Source organism: Rutidosis leptorrhynchoides, chromosome 6 (assembly GCF_046630445.1).
Source record: "Rutidosis leptorrhynchoides isolate AG116_Rl617_1_P2 chromosome 6, CSIRO_AGI_Rlap_v1, whole genome shotgun sequence".
Lineage (NCBI taxonomy): Eukaryota > Viridiplantae > Streptophyta > Magnoliopsida > Asterales > Asteraceae > Rutidosis > Rutidosis leptorrhynchoides.
The window spans coordinates 342,264,327-342,288,959 of record NC_092338.1 but is presented as its reverse complement, the minus strand read 5'-3'; the positions used below and the strand labels follow the sequence as shown (position 1 = coordinate 342,288,959).

Below are 24,633 nucleotides of genomic sequence, written 5' to 3'. Positions count from 1 at the left end.
AATAGTCAAATGGAACAAGTTAATCATACAGAATATTAAGAGTAGTTAATAGTATTTCGTAGCATAATATGAACTCATTTATAAAAGCTTTTTCTTCATATTAGCGTTTTATAAGTTTAAATTCGGGTAGTACCTACCCGTTAAGTTCATACTTAGTAGCTAATATACAATTCAACTACTACAATTCTATATGAAAAACTGATTATAATAATATTTCGCGTTCAAACTTTTACACAATATTTTACAAACTTACATTAGCGCTTATTTTACATATAGCATGAAATATAGCACACAATAAATTTGATACAAGATGGTTGTGAAGATAATTCTAGCTAGTACACAAGTCGTTCAGCAAAGGCAATAAAGACACGTAATTCATACGTCCAGAAACAAGTCATGCATTCTGGTTTTACTAGGATTACTTCCCATCCTTGGTCTTGTGGAACATAACCATTATGGCCGTTGATAAGACAGCGTGTTGTAACGTCGTCAAAGGGACGAGGGTTACGTAATGTCCAACCGTCCCGTAACAATCTAAAAACCTCATTTCTTACCCCAATTACCGACTCCGTCACTTGTGGGAACGTTTTGTTTAATAGTTGTAGCCCGATGTTCTTGTTCTCACTTTGGTGAGAAGCGAACATTACCAATCCGTAAGCATAACATGCTTCTTTATGTTGCATGTTAGCCGCTTTTTCTAAATCACGAAGTCCAATATTCGGATATATTGAGTCAAAATAATTTCTTAACCCATTGCGTAAAATAGCATTTGGGTTCCCCGCAATATATGCGTCAAAGTAAACACATCGTAACTTATGGATTTCCCAATGTGATATCCCCCATCTTTCGAACGAAAGCCTTTTATAAACCAAGGCATTCTTGGAACGTTCTTCGAATGTCTTACAAATTGATCTCGTCTTAAATAGTTGTGCCGAAGAATTCTGACCGACTCTAGACAAGATTTCATCAATCATGTCTCCGGGTAGGTCTCTTAAAATATTGGGTTGTCTATCCATTTTGTGTTTTTATACTGTAAAATAGACAAGAGTTAGATTCATAAAAAAAATACTTATTAATACAAGCAATTTTTACATATATCATAAAGCATAAGCACACTATATTACATATATTACACCACACGAATACAACTATCTTATTCCGACTTGCTTGTTTCTTCTTCTTCAATTTTGGTTCGTTTTGCCAAGTTTCTAGTGATATATGATGTTCCCCTAATACGAGCCGTAATTTTCCACATTGGTTTAGAAAAACCTGGTGGTTTAGAGGTTCCCGGGTCATTGTTACAACTTAAGGACTTCGGGGGTTGACGATACATATAAAGTTCATCGGGGTTGGAATTAGATTTCTCTATTTTTATGCCCTTTCCCTTATTATTTTCTTTTGCCTTTTTAAATTCAGTTGGGGTAATTTCTATAACATCATCGGAATTCTCGTCGGAATCCGATTCATCGGAGAATTGGTAATCCTCCCAATATTTTGCTTCCTTGGCGGAAACACCATTGACCATAATTAACCTTGGTCGGTTGGTTGAGGATTTTCTTTTACTTAACCATTTTATTATTTCCCCCACCGGTTCTATTTCTTCATCCGGTTCCGATTCTTCTTCCGGTTCCGATTCTTCTTCCGGTTCCGACTCTTCTTCCGGTTCCTCTTCGGGAACTTGTGAATCAGTCCACGAATCATTCCAATTTACATTTGACTCTTCATTATTATTAGGTGAGTCAATGGGACTTGTTCTAGAGGTAGACATCTATCACATAATATCAAACGCGTTAAGAGATTAATATATCACATAATATTCACATGTTAAAAATATATAGTTTCCAACAAAATTTGTTAAGCAATCATTTTTCAAGTAAACACGGTCGAAGTCCAGACAAACTAATGCATCCTAACAAACTCGATAAGACACACTAATGCAAAATTCTGGTTCTCTAAGACCAACGCTCGGATACTAACTGAAATGTCCCGTTCTTATTGATTAAAAACGTTCTATATTAATTGATTTCGTTGCGAGGTTTTGACCTCTATATGAGACGTTTTTCAAAGACTGCATTCATTTTAAAACAAACCATAACCTTTATTTCATCAATAAAGGTTTAAAAAGCTTTACGTAGATTATCAAATAATGATAATCTAAAATATCCTGTTTACACACGACCATTACATAATGGTTTACAATACAAATATGTTACAACAAAATAAGTTTCTTGAATGCAGTTTTTACACAATATCATACAAGCATGGACTCCAAATCTTGTCCTTATTTAAGTATGCGACAGCGGAAGCTCTTAATAATCACCTGAGAATAAACATCCTTAAAACGTCAACAAAAATGTTGGTGAGTTATAGGTTTAACCTATATATATCAAATCATAATAATAGACCACAAGATTTCATATTTCAATACACATCCCATACATAGAGATAAAAATCATTCATATGGTGAACACCTGGTAACCGACATTAACAAGATGGATATATAAGAATATCCCCATCATTCCGGGACACCCTTCGGATATGATATAAATTTCGAAATACTAAAGCATCCGGTACTTTGGATGGGGTTTGTTAGGCCCAATAGATCTATCTTTAGGATTCGCGTCAATTAGGGTGTCTGTTCCCTAATTCTTAGATTACCAGACTTAATAAAAAGGGGCATATTCGATTTCGATAATTCAACCATAGAATGTAGTTTCACGTACTTGTGTCTATTTTGTAAATCATTTATAAAACCTGCATGTATGCTCATCCCAAAAATGTTAGAATTTAAAAGTGGGACTATAACTCACTTTCACAGATTTTTTTACTTCGTCGGGAAGTAAGACTTGGCCACTGGTTGATTCACGAACCTATAACAATATATACATATATATCAAAGTATGTTCAAAATATATTTACAACACTTTTAATATATTTTGATGTTTTAAGTTTATTAAGTCAGCTGTCCTCGTTAGTAACCTACAACTAGTTGTCCACAGTTAGATGTACAGAAATAAATCGATAAATATTATCTTGAATCAATCCACGACCCAGTGTATACGTATCTCAGTATTGATCACAACTCAAACTATATATATTTTGGAATCAACCTCAACCCTGTATAACTAACTCCAACATTCACATATAGAGTGTCTATGGTTGTTCCGAAATATATATAGATGTGTCGACATGATAGGTCGAAACATTGTATACGTGTCTATGGTATCTCAAGATTACATAATATACCAAATAAGTTGATTAAGTTATGGTTGGAATAGATTTGTTACCAATTTTCACGTAGCTAAAATGAGAAAAATTATCCAATCTTGTTTTACCCATAACTTCTTCATTTTAAATCCGTTTTGAGTGAATCAAATTGCTATGGTTTCATATTGAACTCTATTTTATGAATCTAAACAGAAAAATTATAGGTTTATAGTCGGAAAAATAAGTTACAAGTCGTTTTTGTAAAGGTAGTAATTTCAGTCGAAAGAACGACGTCTAGATGACCATTTTAGAAAACATACTTCCACTTTGAGTTTAACCATAATTTTTGGATATAGTTTCATGTTCATAATAAAACTCATTTTCTCAGAATAACAACTTTTAAATCAAAGTTTATCATAGTTTTTAATTAACTAACCCAAAACAGCCTGCGGTGTTACTACGACGGCGTAAATCCGGTTTTACGGTGTTTTTCGTGTTTCCAGGTTTTAAATCATTAAGTTAGCATATCATATAGATATATAACATGTGTTTAGTTGATTTTAAAAGTCAAGTTAGAAGGATTAACTTTTGTTTGCGAACAAGTTTAGAATTAACTAAACTATGTTCTAGTGATTACAAGTTTAAACCTTCGAATAAGATAGCTTTATATGTATGAATCGAATGATGTTATGAACATCATTACTACCTTAAGTTCCTTGGATAAACCTACTGGAAAAGAGAAAAATGGATCTAGCTTCAACGGATCCTTGGATGGCTCGAAGTTCTTGAAGCAGAATCATGACACGAAAACAAGTTCAAGTAAGATCATCACTTGAAATAAGATTGTTATAGTTATAGAAATTGAACCAAAGTTTGAATATGATTATTACCTTGTATTAAAATGATAACCTACTGTAAGAAACAAATATTTCTTGAGGTTGGATGATCACCTTACAAGATTGGAAGTGAGCTAGCAAACTTGAAAGTATTCTTGATTTTATGTAACTAGAACTTGTAGAATTTATGAAGAACACTTAGAACTTGAAGATAGAACTTGAGAGAGATCAATTAGATGAAGAAAATTGAAGAATGAAAGTGTTTGTAGGTGTTTTTGGTCGTTGGTGTATGGATTAGATATAAAGGATATGTAATTTTGTTTTCATGTAAATAAGTCATGAATGATTACTCATATTTTTGTAATTTTATGAGATATTTCATGCTAGTTGCCAAATTATGGTTCCCACATGTGTTAGGTGACTCACATGGGCTGCTAAGAGCTGATCATTGGAGTGTATATACCAATAGTACATACATCTAAAAGCTGTGTATTGTACGAGTACGAATACGGGTGCATACGAGTAGAATTGTTGATGAAACTGAACGAGGATGTAATTGTAAGCATTTTTGTTAAGTAGAAGTATTTTGATAAGTGTATTGAAGTCTTTCAAAAGTGTATAAATACATATTAAAACACTACATGTATATACATTTTAACTGAGTCGTTAAGTCATCGTTAGTCGTTACATGTAAGTGTTGTTTTGAAACCTTTAGGTTAACGATCTTGTTAAATGTTGTTAACCCAATGTTTATAATATCAAATGAGATTTTAAATTATTATATTATCATGATATTATCATGTATGAATATCTCTTAATATGATATATATACATTAAATGTCTTTACAACGATAATCGTTACATATATGTCTCGTTTAAAAATCATTAAGTTAGTAGTCTTGTTTTTACATATGTAGTTCATTGTTAATATACTTAATGATATGTTTACTTATCATAGTATCATGTTAACTATATATATATCCATATATATGTCATCATATAGTTTTTACAAGTTTTAACGTTCGTGAATCACCGGTCAACTTGGGTGGTCAATTGTCTATATGAAACATATTTCAATTAATCAAGTCTTAACAAGTTTGATTGCTTAACATGTTGGAAACATTTAATCATGTAAATATTAATCTCAATTAATATATATAAACATGGAAAAGTTCGGGTCACTACATTTTTGAATGTGCATAATTGATTGAAAATTATGTATTGACTTCATCAATCTCCTCTGCAGAAGGAGTATTGATTTGTGGTTCTTCTTGAACACTTTCTTTTACCTCACCATCAGCTGATTTTCTTTTTCTAGGATTTTTATCTTTGGAACCAATTGGTCTCCCACGTTTCTGGCGTGGCAAAGACTCAAGAGTGACATTATTGCCAGCTTTTGAAATTTCAATTCGAGCTGGAGCATTTGTTGCTGGTATATATGATTTAGTCACTCTTTTTGTATCTGTAAATGCATCAGGCAATTTATTCGCAAGTTCTTGCATATGCATTATTTTTTAAACTTCGGTCTCGCATTCTTTTGTGCGAGGATCAAGATACATTAATTGAGGTTCACTACATGAAACATCATTTTCTTTATTTTTTATTTCTCCCCCTAATCTAGGGAACAATGTTTCATTAAAGTGACAATCAGCAAAACGTGCTGTAAAAACATCACCCGTCATGGGTTCAATATATCTTATGATTGAAGATGTTTCATATCCAACATATATTCTCATCCTTCTTTGAGGACCCATTTTAGTGCGTTGTGGTGGTGCGATAGGAACATAAACTGCACAACCAAATGTTCTAAGGTGGGAAATATTTGGCTGATGTCCAAAAGCAAGTTGCAAGGGAGAATATGTATGACTTGCACTTGGTCTAATGCGAATTAATGATGCAGCATGTAAAATTGCATGACCCCATACAGATAGTGAGAGTTTTGTTCTCATTATCAATGGTCTAGCTATTAATTGCAATCGTTTAATTAGTGATTCAGCTAAACCATTTTGTGTATGCACATGGGCAACAGGATGTTCAATAACAATCCCAATAGACATGCAAAAATCATTAAATGCTTGAGATGTAAACTCACCAGCATTATCCAATCTCACCCTTTTAATAGTATAATCAGGGAAATGTGCTCTCAATTTAATAATTTAAGCAAGAAATTTTGCAAATGCCATGTTTCGGCTTGATAATAGACAAACATGAGACCATCTACTAGATGCGTCTATTAGGACCATGAAATATCTAAATGGTCCACATGGTGGATGAATTGGTCCACATATATCACCTTGAATTCTTTCAAGAAACATTGGTGATTCTTTTTCAACCTTAAGAGGTGATGGTCTTATTATCAATTTTCCAAGTGAGCATGATGTACATGGGATAATTGCATCATGAGGGATCTTTTGATCCGTCAATGGATGTCCATGTGTATTTTGAATTATTCTTTTCATAATTGTTGATCCTGGGTGGCCTGTCATGCCACAGATTGATTATTACAGGATCACATGCATTTTCATTAACTACCATGTGTGTTTCTGGTACATTTATATATGTATAATGTAAACTAGAACTAAGTCTTGGTAGTTTTTCAATCACATGCTTCTTGTCAGTGATACTTAAATATTTATCATTTTCTGTAGTCACTGACTGATAATCATATCCATTTTTGTATATGTCAGAGAAGCTTAACAAATTTCTCTTTGACATGGGAGAAAATAAGACATTTTTTATCAGAAAATTTGTACCATTTGGTAACATGAATTTTGTTTTTCCCATTCCTTTTATTAAATTCGTAGAACCTGATATAGTATGTACCGTTCCTTCTGTTGCTTTAAAATCAGTGAAATATTTTTTAGATTTGAGTATAGTGTATGTGGTACCACTGTCTGCAATACAGAGATCTCCACCATTTGACTGATTTTGCACTCCAGTAGTGTACATCATGAACTTCAAAATATGAGAAACAAATAATGAGTACATAATTCATCAATATATTACATTCAAAAATATGTTATAAACGAAAATACATAATAAGGAAACATATAGTAAAGTAGATATGGTATAGATCGTAAATCTACATCCATTTATTTGATATGGACATAAAATAGAAAATTTATTCATTAAAGTAGTCACTTGTTGGCTCAGTGATTTTTGTATCAAGGTCATCCACAAGGTTTGCCTCTTTTCCTTTTTTTTAGGGATTCCTGATATTGATTAACAGAATATTGATTTGTTCGACAGTTTTTAGACCAATGGTCAATTTTACCACATCGATAACAAGAATCTTCTATATTCTTTGAATAGCTTCCTTCAACATTTTGATTTGTGGGATTGTATGGTGGTTGAAATTTATAATTTTGTGGATTATTATTTCTTTGTCCACGACCACGACCACTGTAACCATTACGACCACGACCACCACCACGACCATTACCATAAGGGTGATTTCGAACATAGTTATGATTTTTATTATTGTTATGGTAATTTTCATGATGATGGTTTTGGCCAATATGACCACGACCTCGCCCACGTCCTCGTCCAGGTGCATTTCTTTTTTTATTATTATTATTGTTAATGGCATTAGCTTCAGGGGATGCTAGCGCACCCGTAGGACGAGACTCTTGATTCTTCATCAGTAATTCTTTATTCACTTCTGCAACTAAGAGATAAGTTTGAAGTTTGGAAAAAGTTTTATAATTCTGCAATTTTAAATTTTCTTGTATAGTAATGTTTGCATAATGCATTGTGGAGAAAGTTTTCTCCATCATATCAGCATCATTTATTTCTTGACCACAGAATTAAAGCTTTGAACGGATCTTGAACATGGCCGAGCTGTATTCACTTACTTTTTTTAAAGTCTTGGAACCTTAGATTTCTCCATTCTTTCCTCGCAGCTGGGAGTAATATTTCATTTTGATTATCGAATCTACTCTTGATACTTTCCCATAAAACATGTGGATCTTTGATAGTGAGATACATATGTTTTAAGGTGATATCAATATGTTTGCGAATAAAAGCAATTGATTTTAATTTATCTTGATCAGAACAAGTATTGTTTTTTTTTTAAAGTTTCTAGAATACCCAATGATCCAAGATTTATTTATACATCCATGACCCATGATGTGTAGTTTGTTCCCGATACGTCTAGGGCATCAAACTCAAGCTTTGATAAGTTTGACATTTTCTTGATTAGTGACTTGTGCTTGCTTAGATAAACCTTGATTATATGGAGCACTTCGTGCTGATAACGTGTTATAAATTTGGTGTTTATAACTACCTTCTTAATGGTCTGGTTCTTGACTGTGGACTATTGATAATTATTAGAAGATAGAGAGAAAGAGAGTACATATGAAAATATATATCAGAAGTATATCTTATGTAATATCATATGGTACAAATTTATAGTACATATAATTACAACTTTGGATTCTTATGATAATTGGCAGTCATCACTTTTGACAAGTTCATAACATATAGTCAGTTGCTTCCAACTCTTATTGGGTTTATTAATGTAGATGGACAACTTTATTAACATTTTGATATGTTTTACATATTTTTGTTATTCATTTTTCCCCGATTAATCTTGAATCCGCTAATGCTTACAATGTAGTATGCCTAAGTAAATAGTTCCATTAACAATATATACCGTCAATCCAAAGCAACACCTTTTAACAACTCAATAGTTACATAAACAATCTCTGGACTCAACAAAATGAAAAATAATCATCATTTCATTTCAGCTACAATTTCAAAAGTTTTAGAGAGAAAAAGAAGATAACGCGACTAAAACCATGAGAACAACCACCGAGAGAAAAGAAGCCACCACGTCGCCACTTGTTTTCTGGCAGAAATCGTTGAACTGTTGGCAAATTGCAGGCCAGTTCGCGTCCTGATTTCCGTTATGAGCCAAGTAAACTATCGATGCAGCCCCACCGGCTGCTGCCGTTGTCAGAGCAATCATTACCTGAGATCAAAATAAGAGTTAACAAGATACAATCAAGTATGCAACTATTTCTTGGTAGTTAAATTATGTATAAGCTTGTTAAAGAGAGTTCAAGCTTATAAGTAAAAATAACTACAAAAACAAAACATTTTTTGTTTAAAGGATTTTTTGTTTAAAGGCAAACCCACACATCCAACACGATTTTTAAGACTAATATATAAATAATGTCCACCACGGGACACATGAACGCATGACCACAAGGTTAAAGGGGCATCTCGATACTGTCAGACCAATAACCCTTTGGTTCCAAAACAGAACATTTACTTATTAGTGTAAAAGAATAAAACGCCTAATATGTAGAAATAATAATTATTTAGTAGAATGTGAAAAAGTTCATGTAGAAAAATGTGGACAAGTTTTGTAATAATTTTTGCAATTTATTTACACATCGCTCAATTCAAGTTCTACTTTTACATATAAATAAAAGGTGTCAATATGCTAAAAAAATGTGTAGACAAGATTGATCTGTTGTACTATTATATATTAATAAATGAGTAATTTTACTGTGTCAAAGAAGATGAGGATGACTCTAGGCTTGTTAGCGTATGGGCGTATAATGCAAACGATGGAGATAGGAATCGATAGAACGAGGTAACTTGCAGTTATAGCATTTGCAATCACGAAAAACCTGTTCAGTCAAACCAGTCACAGTATTATTATAAATTATAAATATAAATATAAATATAAATATAAATATAAATATAAATATAAATATAAATATAAATATAAATATAAATATAAATATAAATTATAAATATAAATATAAATAAATATAAATATAAATATAAATATAAATATAAATATAAATAAATATAAATAAATAAATAAATAAATAAATACAAATATAATATAAATAAATATAAATATAAAAATACTCTAAAGAATGAAAAAGAAAGGTTAAAACATAAAAAGCCTTTATACGTTAGTGTAGGTATATGAGTTGACTTACGTAAAAGCAGGCAAATCGTCGTAACTAGCTTTGAACTGAAAAAACTGAGTGAAAAAAGGTAGAGTTTGATCGGTTGAACCCATGGCTATAGCCGCTCCTAAAGCAGTAGCCACACCTGCTAACCTCAGTACGACATCAAACACGGCTAAAACCTCTTTTGTAACTACCTTTTGGTGTTGGGTGAACCACTGGTGGTAGTGATTTGCGGCTGCTTGAACCACCTGGTGGAGCTGCCAAAAGCGGCGCTTTTCCTTTTCTTTCCTTTGGTGTCTCGGTGATATTAATTGCAGTTGAATCGCCTTCCATTTTATTTTCCATAGATGAAATTTGAGGGATGTGAAATATAGAGATGAAGATGGAATGAAAGTAGTAGCAATTGTAGTTTATATAGCATGTGTTACAGAATTGCCAAGAGTTGGTGAATTAATGAATTATAAGAATATGTGAAAAAGTATTGTGAAGTTGATAGAGGAATGAATAGTTGTTGACTTTCTTTTATATATCAATAGTTAGTAAACAATACAAATACTTAATTCATACCATCACAAAGAGTTTAGTGGTTAGAGTCTGGAAGTTCAAATCTTGTGGTAGTCAAGGAGGAGTTTGGAAAACGGTCATGGATTAATCTGTACATGAAAAACCTCATTACTCATAAATTGAATTATTGACATCGTACCAAATTTTTCATAGTTTAACTTCACGTCTATGCTTGATTTTTTCAACAATTAAATAACTGATAACGTATTTCTATTTAGGTCATCCGGAGAAAATAAGTATTAATTTTATTAGATGTATACGGTTAAACTGAAATATAATTTAGGTAATTATTAGCTATTTTTACAATAACAATACGATTGACAACACAATTTCAAAGATAAAGGCAAACCAAATTCGATTATAATAAGTGTCACTTGATCCACTTAACTTCTCTCTTTAGACCTCAGAAAGGTGATACAACTAAGAAAGATGATGTCTTTTTGTCTTTGAAATGGGAAAGTACTTCTTTCGATGACAAAAAAAAACAAAAACAAAAAATATTGTTCTGTTTAGTAATTACTCTTTCTATATAGAAAACTCAGAAAAAAATCGGTTCTCAAATCATTTGAGATCGAGGAACCTTAACCACGTAATGAAATAATACTAATACTAATACTAATACCATTATACTATTACCAATACTAATATCATTATTACTATTAGTAGTAAACTAACAACTTTCTTCCTTCATCCACCGATCTACATTATGTCACTACAAAGCACTTTTAGTTTTTAAACACCTATATGTTACTCGTATATGTTGTTGAGTCAGCATATTACGTATGTTTGCGTTTACAATTAGGTTTATCAAGTGGAAATCTTATTCAACAAAACAATTCTATTTTTAGCGGGTGTTTAGGTTTCAATGAGAAATGCAAACTAGGACCGCTTCACAGTTAAAGAAACTTGGATAACACACTAAGCTTATGATGAAAAAATGCACTCATCAACTGTAACTCCAATGCTTAACTTAAATATATCTAGAGCAAGTTATAACAAGTCTAAAAATATAGATAATAAACGTCAACAAATCAGCAGTGCTTCTTTCCAAATGTAGTAAAACAAAATTGAACATAACCACGACAAGCTTAAGTTAATATCCACCTTTGAGATCGTTAACCACATCGTATGGAATGGGTGTAACGGTCTCTAGAGTAGTACCTTCGACCATAAACCCTGGTTTGGGTCCCAAAGGTTGCCTCTTTGTGCTGATAATCTCACCCTTAGCCTTGGCTTCGGCTTTTAGTTGGTTGTTTCTCTTAACCCTCTGCTTGAATTCTTCAGTACACCTGGATGGCATGACATGCTCAATACGCACATGGATTCGTTTCTTAATAATTCTGTTGCCAACCTGCAAATAAAAATACATAATGGTTTGACTTCCATAAAGATACAACAAATAATGATGTAGCAACTTAACTATACAACAACAATTAAGAAAATAACAGCCTTGAACTAGTTATAAATAATTGCTTATTAGGGTTTTAAGACCTCTAACTGGTCAAACATCAAACAGTGTCTATTTTGACCGATCCAGCTCATTTTATTATCCATAGCTATAATAATTCATAGTAAAAATTAAGGCCAGATTAAACTTCCATTCACACAGAGCAAATATTCTTATTCTTAGTGAATACATTAAAATGCACAAAACCCTACCCCAATGGTACAAATCACTATCTACTTATCCAATTTGGCAACAAATATACACAAAGCATACATCTATATCCATAATCTATTATTATCTATAAACATAAAATGAAAAAGAAATTAATAAATAAATTGACCTGCTTGTTCATTTCAACACCGATTGCGCGTTTAGTAACGTTCCAGACCTGACCAGTACGTCCATGGTAGAACTTATGAGGCATGCCTTTATGAATAGCTCCATTCACCTTAACATCAACATAATCACCAACGTGATACGTTCTAAGGTATGTTGATAGATGAATCGTACCTTTCTTCCTGAATCCTCTCGCGAACAGATCTCTGGTCCTTGATCTCAATCCATGTCCGGCCGGCATTTTGAGTGTGTATTTTGTGTAAACAATTTTGAAACCCTAGATTTAATGTGATATAAAGGGGGCTGTAACTTAATTAGGGTTTTTGATTGTTTGGGCCTTTTTGTATTGGGCCAGTTTGATTTTTTTGAAAAAGATTGGGCTAATTTGATTTAAGCTGGATTAGTCGGTCTTCGCTTTCATTTCTATTCTCCACTAAAACTATAGTGGTTATATGCCCAATTAAATTTCATAGTTTTTGGTATGTTGGGTAGAATTAGTTGTAGTTGGAACTAGAGTTGGTGTTAGAGGCTTATAGCTAAAATCAGATGCTTAAGTTTATAAATTATCGTTTATTTTTCAGACTGCAGATCTTATGATATCTTATGTCTGTGCGCTTGCAGACGTTTTTACCGCAGACTGTTTGTTTTTCCTAAGACATGAGATAAAATAATCTCTTATTCTGTCTGCAATCTCGCAGGCTTATAAATGTGCTTCTAAGTGCTGCAGCTAGAATTAGGTTATTTTGCAAACATAAAAACGAACAGTCTTCAGTATTCATCATACATACCTTTAGACCACATATTCTTTACAGCCATGGTCCGCAGATCTTCAGATAAAAACATCATAAAAAAACAAACAACACCTAAGTGTCCGGCTAAAACCAGCTTGAGTTGGAGCTTAAACAAGTAAATTTACGTAAAATGATGTATTAACACATACAGAGTAATATTATTATATAAGAGATAATTATGTAATTTCTCATTTTCTAAACTGCTAACTTATTTTTATAACCTATTTTAACTTGCTTCTATTTCTAACACTTTCATTTTTTTTGTAAACTCGTAAATTTTAGTCTACCAAACAACGTTACAACCTTAGAAGATGAAGTTTATATAAAAATAAATTTAAACTTATATAAATTCTTACATAAACTCCTAAAAGCAATCATTCAAAACACCCGTTTATTAACAAGATTGTAGGTGTAGACATAGTTCATTGAGTTTGTACCATAACTTTTGGACAGTGTCGATTACAGAATCAAAATTCAATGAAATTTTAAAGTGAGTTAATTATATTTAGTAATTGTTACCTCTAAAAACCATAATCATTAATCACTAAAGTTATATGGGGTTTTATACATAAATTTAATTATGTTTTATACAATTTAAATTAAAAGGTAGTTTAAAAAAAAAATTTAATAATGGTATCATGGAACACCACTACTCACTAGGTAGAATTTTATCTACATGTGACGTTCTAAATTTTTCTTTTCATGTGGACAATCACTTTAAGTATTTATGTTAAAAAAGCATATTGTTTCTCAAACATTAGAGTTATGCTTATTTGCTCTCATTATTATTGCCCGCTATTAACTTTTAAAATTCTTCTTTAAAAAAAAAAAAAAAAAATTATCTATATTATCTATATTTATTTTTGTTATATAATACTCGATAAAAATAAAAGTTATATTAATAAAAATACATTTAAAAATCAATAAATTTATATTTTTATCAAATATAATATAACACTAATAAAATATTTAAAATTTAAAGTTAAAAAAATAAGAATCCAATAATAAACACTCATAATGAGACAATATAATATAATATTTTTAAATATATTAATAATTGTCATATATGATTTGACAAATGTATTTATTAGTTAAAGATAAGTTACATGTTCTGTATATGAAATGCACTGATCCTATGTTAACTAAAATAATAATATAGGGATATACAACTATACAAGTGTTTGAAAAAGAGAAGTCTACGTTATTAAAACTGATCACTTGCTTATAGTAATAAATGATGTTATGGACGGTTGGATAATATTGATTCCTAAAAAACGCTATGCTACCTTATTCGAGCGCCTGAGGTATGCCATGCCCCAAAGATGGGCCATTTTGATCCTATCTGGAAAAGTGTCGGCAATTGAGTGTAGCTCATCTAGTCAAAATCAAGATAACCTAATTCCTAATGATATGAAGCGTGCTAAACTGATAGTTATCTAGTGTTTACATCAATATATGTATAAATCTAAGCGTGTCTCTATAATGATCCGAATACTATGTTATCTCAAATCACAACCAACTACATCTTTCAAATTATTACATACTAACTAGCTTATATGAATTAACAAATATATGTTTTGATCATTTAAAAATACATTAACCAACAATCTAAATTATTAAAACCCCATCTTGATTGCTAAATCATCAAGCAAGCTCTTTTTCAAATTTGACCGTCTTAAAGACGACTCTAAATCATAATTACACTCACTAACTCACTAACCGTTAGGGATAGTAGTATACTGCGGCGGGAGTAGTAAGGCACAAGCGGGGGCACCCGCCTCCAATGGAATCGAAATTTTTAGTGCAAAAATTTTGGATTTTTTGATGTTGCTCCCAATGGAATTTTTTTTTTTTTGTCCAAAAGTTTTCCTATTTTGCCCCCAAAAGTCTCAGTATTTTGCAAAAACCTTCATATTTTACCCAAAATCATCCATATTGCCAAAAAGTTTGCTACGTTTTTAAATATTTTTTTTCCCCGGTAAAAAAAGTTTCTGTATCCGCCACTCTGGTAGTATAAGTCAATTTTGGGGTCAAATATTATAAATCTATACATCTTAATAAATCAAGCGAGTGAGTCTGACGTTTCGTGAAATGCACCGTTCATATCTATTATAAATGTTTCATAATAATTGATTTCATTGCGAGGTATTTGACCTCTATATGATACATTTTACAAACATTGCATTCGTTTTTAAAAGACAAACTTTCATTACATCGAAAGTTGACAGACATGCATACCATTTCATAATATATCCAAACTATAAATGACTTAATAATAATCTTGTTGAACTCAACGACTCGAATGCAACGTCTTTTGAAATATGCCATAAATGACTCCAAGTAATATCTCTAAAATGAGCAAATGCACAGCGGAAGATTTCTTTCATACCTGAGAATAAACATGCTTAAAAGTGTCAACTAAAAGGTTGGTGAGTTCACTGGTTTATCATAATCAATCATTTCCATAATTTTAATAGACCACAAGATTTTCATTTCCATTTCTCATAAACATCATACATGTGACGACCCGGAAATTTCTGACCAAATTTAAACTTGATCTCTATATGATTCTGACACGATAAGCAAAGTCTGTAATGTTGAGTCTCAAAATTTTTGAACTATTCATTTAACCTCGACCAGTTTTGACGATTCACGAACAATTAATTGTAAATAAATACGTGTGTGTATAAATATGTATGTATAATTTCTATTCACAGTTATTATTATATTAAAATGTATAAATAGTAAATATTCAATATATATATATATATATATATATATATATATATATATATATATATATATATATATATATATATATATATATATATATATATATATATATATATATATATATATATATATATATATATATATATATATGTTATATAATATTACATAATTAAAATTGAAATATTAATATATGAAATTACGAGTTAAAATATAGTTATTATATTATATTATATTATATTATATTAATATTGTTATTAGTACTTTCATTATTATCATTAAAATAAATATCAATGTTAAAATCAGTATTATGAATATTATTAATTTAACATAATCTAGATATAAAATTTGATATATTTAAATTGTTATGCTAGTATTAATATTACTAATATTATTGTTATAATTATTAAGATATATATTAATTATCATTTATTATTAATATTGTTTTTACTATTATTATTATGAATATGATTTTAGTTATTAACATAATTATTACTATTAATATAATTTTGAAATTTTTATCATTACTATTATTATTAATATCATTCTTAACAATATTATTAACAATTACCATTACACGTGTTATTAATATTAGTACTTTTAATACTGAGAGTCTTATAATCCTTAATACATTTATATTTATTAAATTATTAAAAGAATTAATCAAAATAATTAATATGAACAACATTGAATTCGTTCACCATCCAACAGTATCCATTTTGTTTCCTATCTGTAATTTGTTATACATCAAATTCCTTTCTCTGTCTGTAAAAGTAAATTGAATCGAATCTCATTGCTATAAGACAACTGATCAAATACAAATTCAGTTTAACTTAGCTATCTACTTTTAAAACCTTTATTCATAATTGAGATTCTTGTCTCTGAATTATGATATATGGCGAATTCAGTCTACAATGCAAACAAAATTTGTTATGCATCAGTATCTGCTTTACTTTTCTTTCTTGTGGTACTTCTGTCTTCTTCTTACTGATTGAAGAATCTGTCGACAATATCACAAAACAACAGATGATCTCAGTCACAATGAAAACTAAAAGGAGTGCGATTCAGTTTCATATCCCCATCGACACTGTAATCAAATTTGTTTCTGTCTCCAGTTTGTTACCTCCTATCAAATTTCAATACATCCAAGTATGAACGAAGAGAACATAATTCATCAACACCCTCGCTACTAATTCACTCTCACCCTCAATCTCTTTCTCTATAAAGTTATATATATGCATACACATACATAATAAATAAGTACATACCTTTTATTTTCTTCGATGAACCACCATAAACCGCCACAAGAACCACCACTCTAGATTCCTTGGTTGTTACTCCTCTTCATGCTACTACTCGTCTCTTTTATTTATTTAGTTTAGCAAGACCATCAAACCTGTTACAACTACTATAAGCTACTACGAGCCATTTGTATACTACAAGTTGCTTTCCTACCTGCTACTAGCCGAACCAAATCTACATCTACTCGATGAAGAATATCACCACCACTCAACCCATCGATATCCTGCTGCAAAACCACCACTCTACTCTCAAATTTCTGTTTCCCTAGTCGGCGAGAACCTTCATTTAATCGAAACCGTTTAGCCCTATACAGTTGAGTAACCTGACCACATCTTCATCTTTATATATATACATATACATATTCTTATTGCATTAAACTTCTCCCACCATCAAGCAACCTTCGATCACCACAATTCCATATCTCGTTTTTGTTCCTGTTTGAATCTATAACAATTAAATCACAATCTATACACCACTCCATTCATTCACTAGTACATACTACTTGCTTCTTGTTTGAACATCATACATAAACACGTCAACATTTTTAAAATCATAACAGTCACCCAAACTAATCTTTTGTTTTCTGCTTCTAAGCCGATGAAACTATTGCTCCCTTTCTATCTTCTGTTCTATCTTCATTCTGTTAAAGCAACGACGATAATGATTATCAAAACTGCAACTCAATATTTTTCTGTTTCAAATATATTATCAAACCAAACTACTACTACTGCCAAACACCGTTGATCATCATCTTAATTCATGTTTCTGCTGCTACATGAATCCTTTATTCATTTTTTTTCTGTCCCAGTCGACTATTGCTGAAAATATAATGATATTGGATGTATTGTTGCCGCGTGATATTAAAACCCCGAAACTAGAAACTCTTCTTTTCTTTTTGTTATTGCTAAAATCTGCCTATCTTTGATCGTTTATAAATGCTAGTGCCTTTTACTTTTGGGCCGAAAGTTACAAAGTAATACCACTTGCAAACCTTTTTGATAATGGGATACTTGTGTGATCATTAATATAGTAAAGATATCTTAAACAATTGGCAAAGTAACCGACCCCATGAATTGACAAGATCCAATGTTTATATACGCGTTATTTTTTGGAATACAATCATGACATCTTTATGTTGAAGATGATGCTGAATACGTATGGTGTGTTGATATTAATAATATGATGAGAGCATGATGATACATAATATATGATGAGTATGATTTTGGATTGATGATGTTATGATCGGATGTAAAAAAAGAAAATTATAAACGAAACCCTTAAGGTTTGCTAGTGGGCTGAGGTGTTTTGAGTTAATAGTATTTGGGCTTATTAAGCAGTTTGGATCAGGCTAATCAATTAGAAGATCGGCAGGCTTAATAATATGGGCTTCTTTATTTAACTCATGGACTAAGAAAATGGATAACATATAGAAACAAGTTATATATATTTGGGACATGTTAATAATAATAGAAACAACATGGTTCAGCTGGTTTGTCTGTTTGATTGATGAATGGGAGGTCTTGGGTTCGAGCCGGGGCTGCAACACTATATTTTTGGCTATTTCCTTAAGGTAGTATACTTATTATTCCTATTATTTTTATTATTATTTTTATTTTTATTATTATTATTATTATTATTATTATTATTATTATTATTATTATTAATATTAATATTAATATTATTATTATTATTATTATTATTATTATTATTATTATTATTATTATTATTATTATTATTATTATTATTAACATTACTAACTATAACTTTAGTTTTAAATGTATTTTGTATATAAAATATAATTATATTTTTATGTTCTTAAACTAAAAAGATAGATATCATAAGATAGATACAAACAATAGATATATAAAAGTATATATAATAAGTATACTACTTTTACTAATAAAATACTTTTTGATCATTTACGTTTTAATATAACTCGAATTTATTAAAAATATTATCATATTAAAAATTATGAAAATTTAAAAATATTAATACTAAGTATTTATTCAAAAGATTTTAATACAGTATATAATATATTACTGTGATAAACTAATAAAATATATAAAATAAATATATTTAGGTAATTATTAATATTAAACATAATATCACAAGTATATTACTAATATCAAAATATATATTTATTTGAATATTATTATATGTTTTAATATATATATGAATGATATAGGTTCGTGAATCCGAGGCCAACCCTGCATTGATCAGTATCGTCATATGCATATTTTTACTACAAAATATCGTATAGTGAGTTCATTTGCTCCCTTTTACTCTTTACATTTTTGGGACTGAGAATACATGCGCTACTTTTACAACTGCTTTATTAAATGCTTTTGAAATACATTTTGAACTGCGAATACATGAAATGCTATTATAAATGTTTGACGAGATAGACACAAGCAAAACATTCCTCGAATGAATTATGTGGACGTGATAATTACCACTATTGAATTATGTGGACGTGATAATTTCCACAATTGATATGAATATTTTCCCCTGATTATTATTGCTTGGTAACCTAAGAATTAGGGAACATCATGTGACGACCCGGAGATTTCTGACCAAATTTAAACTTAATCTTTATATGTTTCTGACACGATAAGCAAAGTCTGTTAGGTTAAGTCTCAAAAATTTTGAACTGTTTACATGGATTCATTTAACCTTCGACCATTTCTGACGATTCACGAACACTTAATTGTTGATAGATATGTGTGTGTGTATATATATAAATATATATATAAATATATATATGGTATATTAAAAATAAATATTAAATGATTATAATACTCGTTTGATGTTCCGATTGATATTAAGTAAATTAAATTCAAACTTATATATATACGGTGATCCGAAAATGAGTGATATAAATTATAGGCTTATTAAAGATGCATTTAGGAGCTACTTGTTAAATTTTAACACTTTTATTATTTTACCCAGGATCAAACGCGGACAGTTGAGATAATTTTTATTTAATCAATTAATGACCAAATTTATCTCATAATAACTAAAATAAATAAAGATATTTAAATTAAAATTTTGGGATTTATCCAGAGATTTTATCCTAAACTGATTAGCAATAGAGCATGAGATATTATTCCGTAAATTGGATGTCGATTAAAACAAGACAAAAGTTAGGCTGCTAATCATATCTTATTAATTTAAGTAATTACACGTTTAATTACTTGATGATATTTTGTTATCAACTTGCCTATTATATAATATACTACATATAGAGATTAGATTGAAAACAACCAGACACCCACTTGTATTTAACTTTATAGTACTCATGCAATTGTTATTGTTAGTCAAGATCGGGGCTTCATTGATATATTTTTTTTATTTTCACGTGGATATACATATACATATATGATATTATGCATGCACAGTCCCTTTCTTGTTTTATGTTATTATTTTATTAATCACCAACATCTAAATCTTCTTTTCTCTGTATGTGTGAGACCCGATTCATTTGTCTCTGATTGATATTATTCCATACTTGTGATCTATCGATTTGTCTATTATGTTTACCATTTTATCAATATATCATATTCTATATTTGATGGACACATATGTGTACGATAACCAACCATGTAAAGCAACCTATTATCTATCTTATTGTGTATAATTGGTATTAAATGAATTATGATGTATTTCCTATCTATTCATCTCTTATATATATATATATATATATATATATATATATATATATATATATATATATATATATATATATATATATACAAATGAGATATATCGTGCATATTCATCTATCTCCCTCACTTTCTTTTGTATAAACCGAGACCATCATCCAACATCAACACCTTAAACCCTCGTCTACCTTAATCCGCCACTTACAATAACCCGTCACCACCACCCACTTCTAATCAACCACCACAAGATCACCACGAGTCACCATCATCATGTTGTTGTTCGTGACCACATCCATCCACAACTGAAACCTACCTCATCACCAACACCCCTAATACTGCTACTTCTGCTCCTTTGATGATACTCGAACAGACCCCAAAAACCCAACCAACAACCCGTCACCTGCAACTTGTTTATGCTACAGTTGCTGCATTTTTTTTTCTTCTGTTTTCTGGTTATCACCGCTACAAACAATCACCTTCACCATCGAAAACTTGCACCTACTGCTGTTCGCTGTAAACACCAACCAAACCCACTGTTTTCTGCTCGATTTTCCAGCCCAACCGTCACCATTATCTACTGTAAATCCATCATTTTCTGCTGCTTGTTGGCGTCGATAAAGGAACCATAACAGCTACCCTTGATTTGATACGAAGGTCTGTAAAAAATTAATAGTGCAAATGCTATTACGTGTGCTTCCCTTCACTGGTACAGACTCGAAATACAATATGATTGTATGTGGGGTTATGTTGTTGAATGTCGACCACAAAGTCTAACAAAGAAAGTGGAAGTAACGGGTGCCATTTAATTGAGATTAAAGAAGTGGGATATTAAAAATAGAATAACGGGTTATGTAAAGTTAAATCAAGGAATAAAACAGATAAACAGGAGATAGAGGATTGGTGTTGAGTGTTGTTGGGGAGCTAAAGGTCTCAGGTTCGATTCCTTGCTGCAGCGATATTTTTTTTTTTCACAACATACTCATGGATTTACAACTTGGGCTAAGTAAACTATTTACGGAATAGGATGCTGTTGGGCCGTGTCCCAGTTAAAGTGTTGGGCTGTCATTTCGTCATTTGAATTGGGTCGGGAAGTATGGGTCTAGGATGAGGATATACGGAATATATAGTTTTAGTTAGGAGTTAGAACAATTAATAAGAAACAGAGGAACGATTGGGTGTTTGGTAGGTGAACGAGAGGTCTTGGGTTCGAGCCCTGCTTGAGACATTATTTTTAATTCCTTTTGGTTTTGAGGTAGAATCTTTACTTATTATTATTATTATTATTATTATTATTATTATTATTATTATTATTATTATTATTATTATTATTATTATTATTATTATTATTATCATTATTAGTATTATTATTAAGTAAAAGTATTAATATTATTATTAATATCATTAACATTATTATAATCACAAATATTATTACTTTTATTAACATACAATATTTATTTATTTTTATTACTAATATTATCATTATTATTTTTATCATTATTAATATTAGTTTTATCATTTATATTATTATTATTATTATTATCATTTTTACCACAAATATCATTATTTCTATTATTACTATTTTTTAAAAATGATTATTAGTTATTATTATTATTATTGTTATAAAGATATTACAACATTTTATTTATCAGTATTATTTTACCAAATAAATATTAGTTACATAAAAATACATCTGATACATATAACCTAACTCTACTTTTATAATAAGTAAGATATATCATAAATGGAATACATAAATCATTAAAATAACAGATTTATCACTGATAATAATATATAAAGTTGTTCGAGTTTCGTTACATATGTTAATATACATAATTGAATATAGGTTCGTGAATCCGAGGTCAACCCTACACTTGTTAAATGACGTCATATGTATTTTTACTACAAAATACAGTATGGTGAGTTTCATTTGCTCCCTTTTTAATTGCTTTTGCAATATATATTTTTGGGCTAAGAATACATGCGCTGCTTTTATAAATGTTTATGAGATAGACACAAGTACTTAAAATATATTCTACGTTGAGTTGTACCACCCTGCATATCTTCCCTAATAGCTTGGTAACTACTATTTACATGTGGTATTGTAAACGCGAATCCTGTTGATAGATCTATCGGGCCTGACAACCCCAACCGGACTGGACGACCAGTATTCAACAGTTGAACAGTACTTCATTTCGGTGACTACTCTTGGTACAGTGTAGTGAGATTTCATAATAAAGGGAATATGCGACGTTGATTAAATGTTAAGTATGGTTACCAAGTGCTCAACCACTTAGAATATTTTTATTAAAACGTTTGTGTATATGAAATCTTGTGGTCTATTAATATATTGAAATGATTGTTATGATAAACCTATGAACTCATCAACCTTTTGGTTGACACTTTTAAGCATGTTTATTCTCAGGTATGAAAGAAATCTTCTGCTGTGCATTTGCTCATATTAAAGATATTACTTGGAGTCATACATGGCATATTTAGGTCAGTACCTCGCAATGGGACCAGATGTTGAGGACTTCGTCCAGGTAGATTAGGACGGGTCATCACAGGTGGTATCAGAGCTGGTTTAATTCCGTTTATGAGCGGGTTAATCGTAGAGGGGGTTCTCACAGTGTTACCTGTGATGAAGCATTGGCTCTTACCCCTCGCGATCCCTGTTAGGGTTGGCTGTACTGCCGAGAGGCGGGCCGTAAAATCGGTGTCTGAGATACGCTCAGTGGTCACCAGGCGGTTAGCTGGGAAGGGACTGAGTGGGATGCGTCCCCACTGTTATCACAGGTGGTATCAGAGCGATGGTCTTAGCGAACCAGGTCTTGCATTAGTGTGTCTAACTGATAGTTGTTTAGATGCATTTAGTGTCGAAAATTATTTGCTTATCATCCTTAAAGTCTAGACACGTCTTAATTGAAATGTCCCGTTCATATTGATTATAAACGTTCCATATTAATTGATTTCATTGCGAGGTTTTGACCTCTATATGAGACGTTTTTCAAAGACTGCATTCATTTTTATAACAACCATAACCTTTATTTTATCAATAAAGGTTTTAAAAACATTACGTAGATTATCAAATAATGATAATCTAAAATATACTGTTTACACACGACCATTACATAATGGTTTACAATAGAAATATATTACATTGACATATGTTTCTTGAATGCAGTTTTTACACAATATCATACAAACATGGACTCCAAATCTTGTCCTTATTTTAGTATGCAACAGCGAAAACTCTTAGTATTCACCTGAGAATAAACATGCTTTAAACGTCAAAAAAAATGTTGGTGAGTTATAGGTTTAACCTATATATATCAAATCGTAACAATTGTAGCGACCCGACCAAATCATGTTTGACGGCGCCGACTACTTAGGTCCCGTTACGTGGTCATAAGTCTTTATCATGACGTTTGACCAAAAAATGTCGCATTTATTTCATAAGTAGAAGGATGTTTCAAGTTTACAATTGTAGTTCAAAAGACTAGTTACATTACAGTGTTTAACGTACGAATGAAACCTATGCGACACAATTTAAAGTAGCCAAAAGACGCTCCAACAATGCATGTATACTCGACATCCAAGCAAGTATCAAAAGTAATGAGCGGAAGCATGTATCACCTAATGTTCAAGGACCTGAGAAAAACATAGAAATCTGTCAACGAAAACGTTGGTGAAATAATAGGTTTGGGTAAGTAAGTACAAGTGAACCACAAGATTTGCAACAAGAGATAATAGTAATACATTCCAAAAGTTTGTTTCACGAGCACCCAATTATCAATGCTTAACATTCCTTCCATAGAACCCCATCAC

At 30.8% G+C, this 24,633-nt stretch overlaps 1 protein-coding gene and 1 pseudogene across 1 annotated transcript; both read right to left on the bottom strand.

Moving 5' to 3' along the window:
• Window positions 1–8,808: 8,808 nt before the first annotated feature.
• On the bottom strand, window positions 8,809–10,309 carry LOC139851380 (casparian strip membrane protein 1-like; annotated as a pseudogene).
• Window positions 10,310–11,491: 1,182 nt separating this feature from the next.
• On the bottom strand, window positions 11,492–12,593 carry LOC139852766 (large ribosomal subunit protein eL21z/eL21y-like). The gene is made up of 2 exons (XM_071842094.1): window positions 12,328–12,593; window positions 11,492–11,891 (listed from the first exon to the last, which is right to left on the bottom strand). Exons 1-2 carry the CDS (start codon window positions 12,562–12,564, stop codon window positions 11,634–11,636), a joined length of 495 nt encoding a protein of 164 aa, XP_071698195.1. The 5' UTR covers window positions 12,565–12,593; the 3' UTR covers window positions 11,492–11,633.
• Window positions 12,594–24,633: the final 12,040 nt, after the last annotated feature.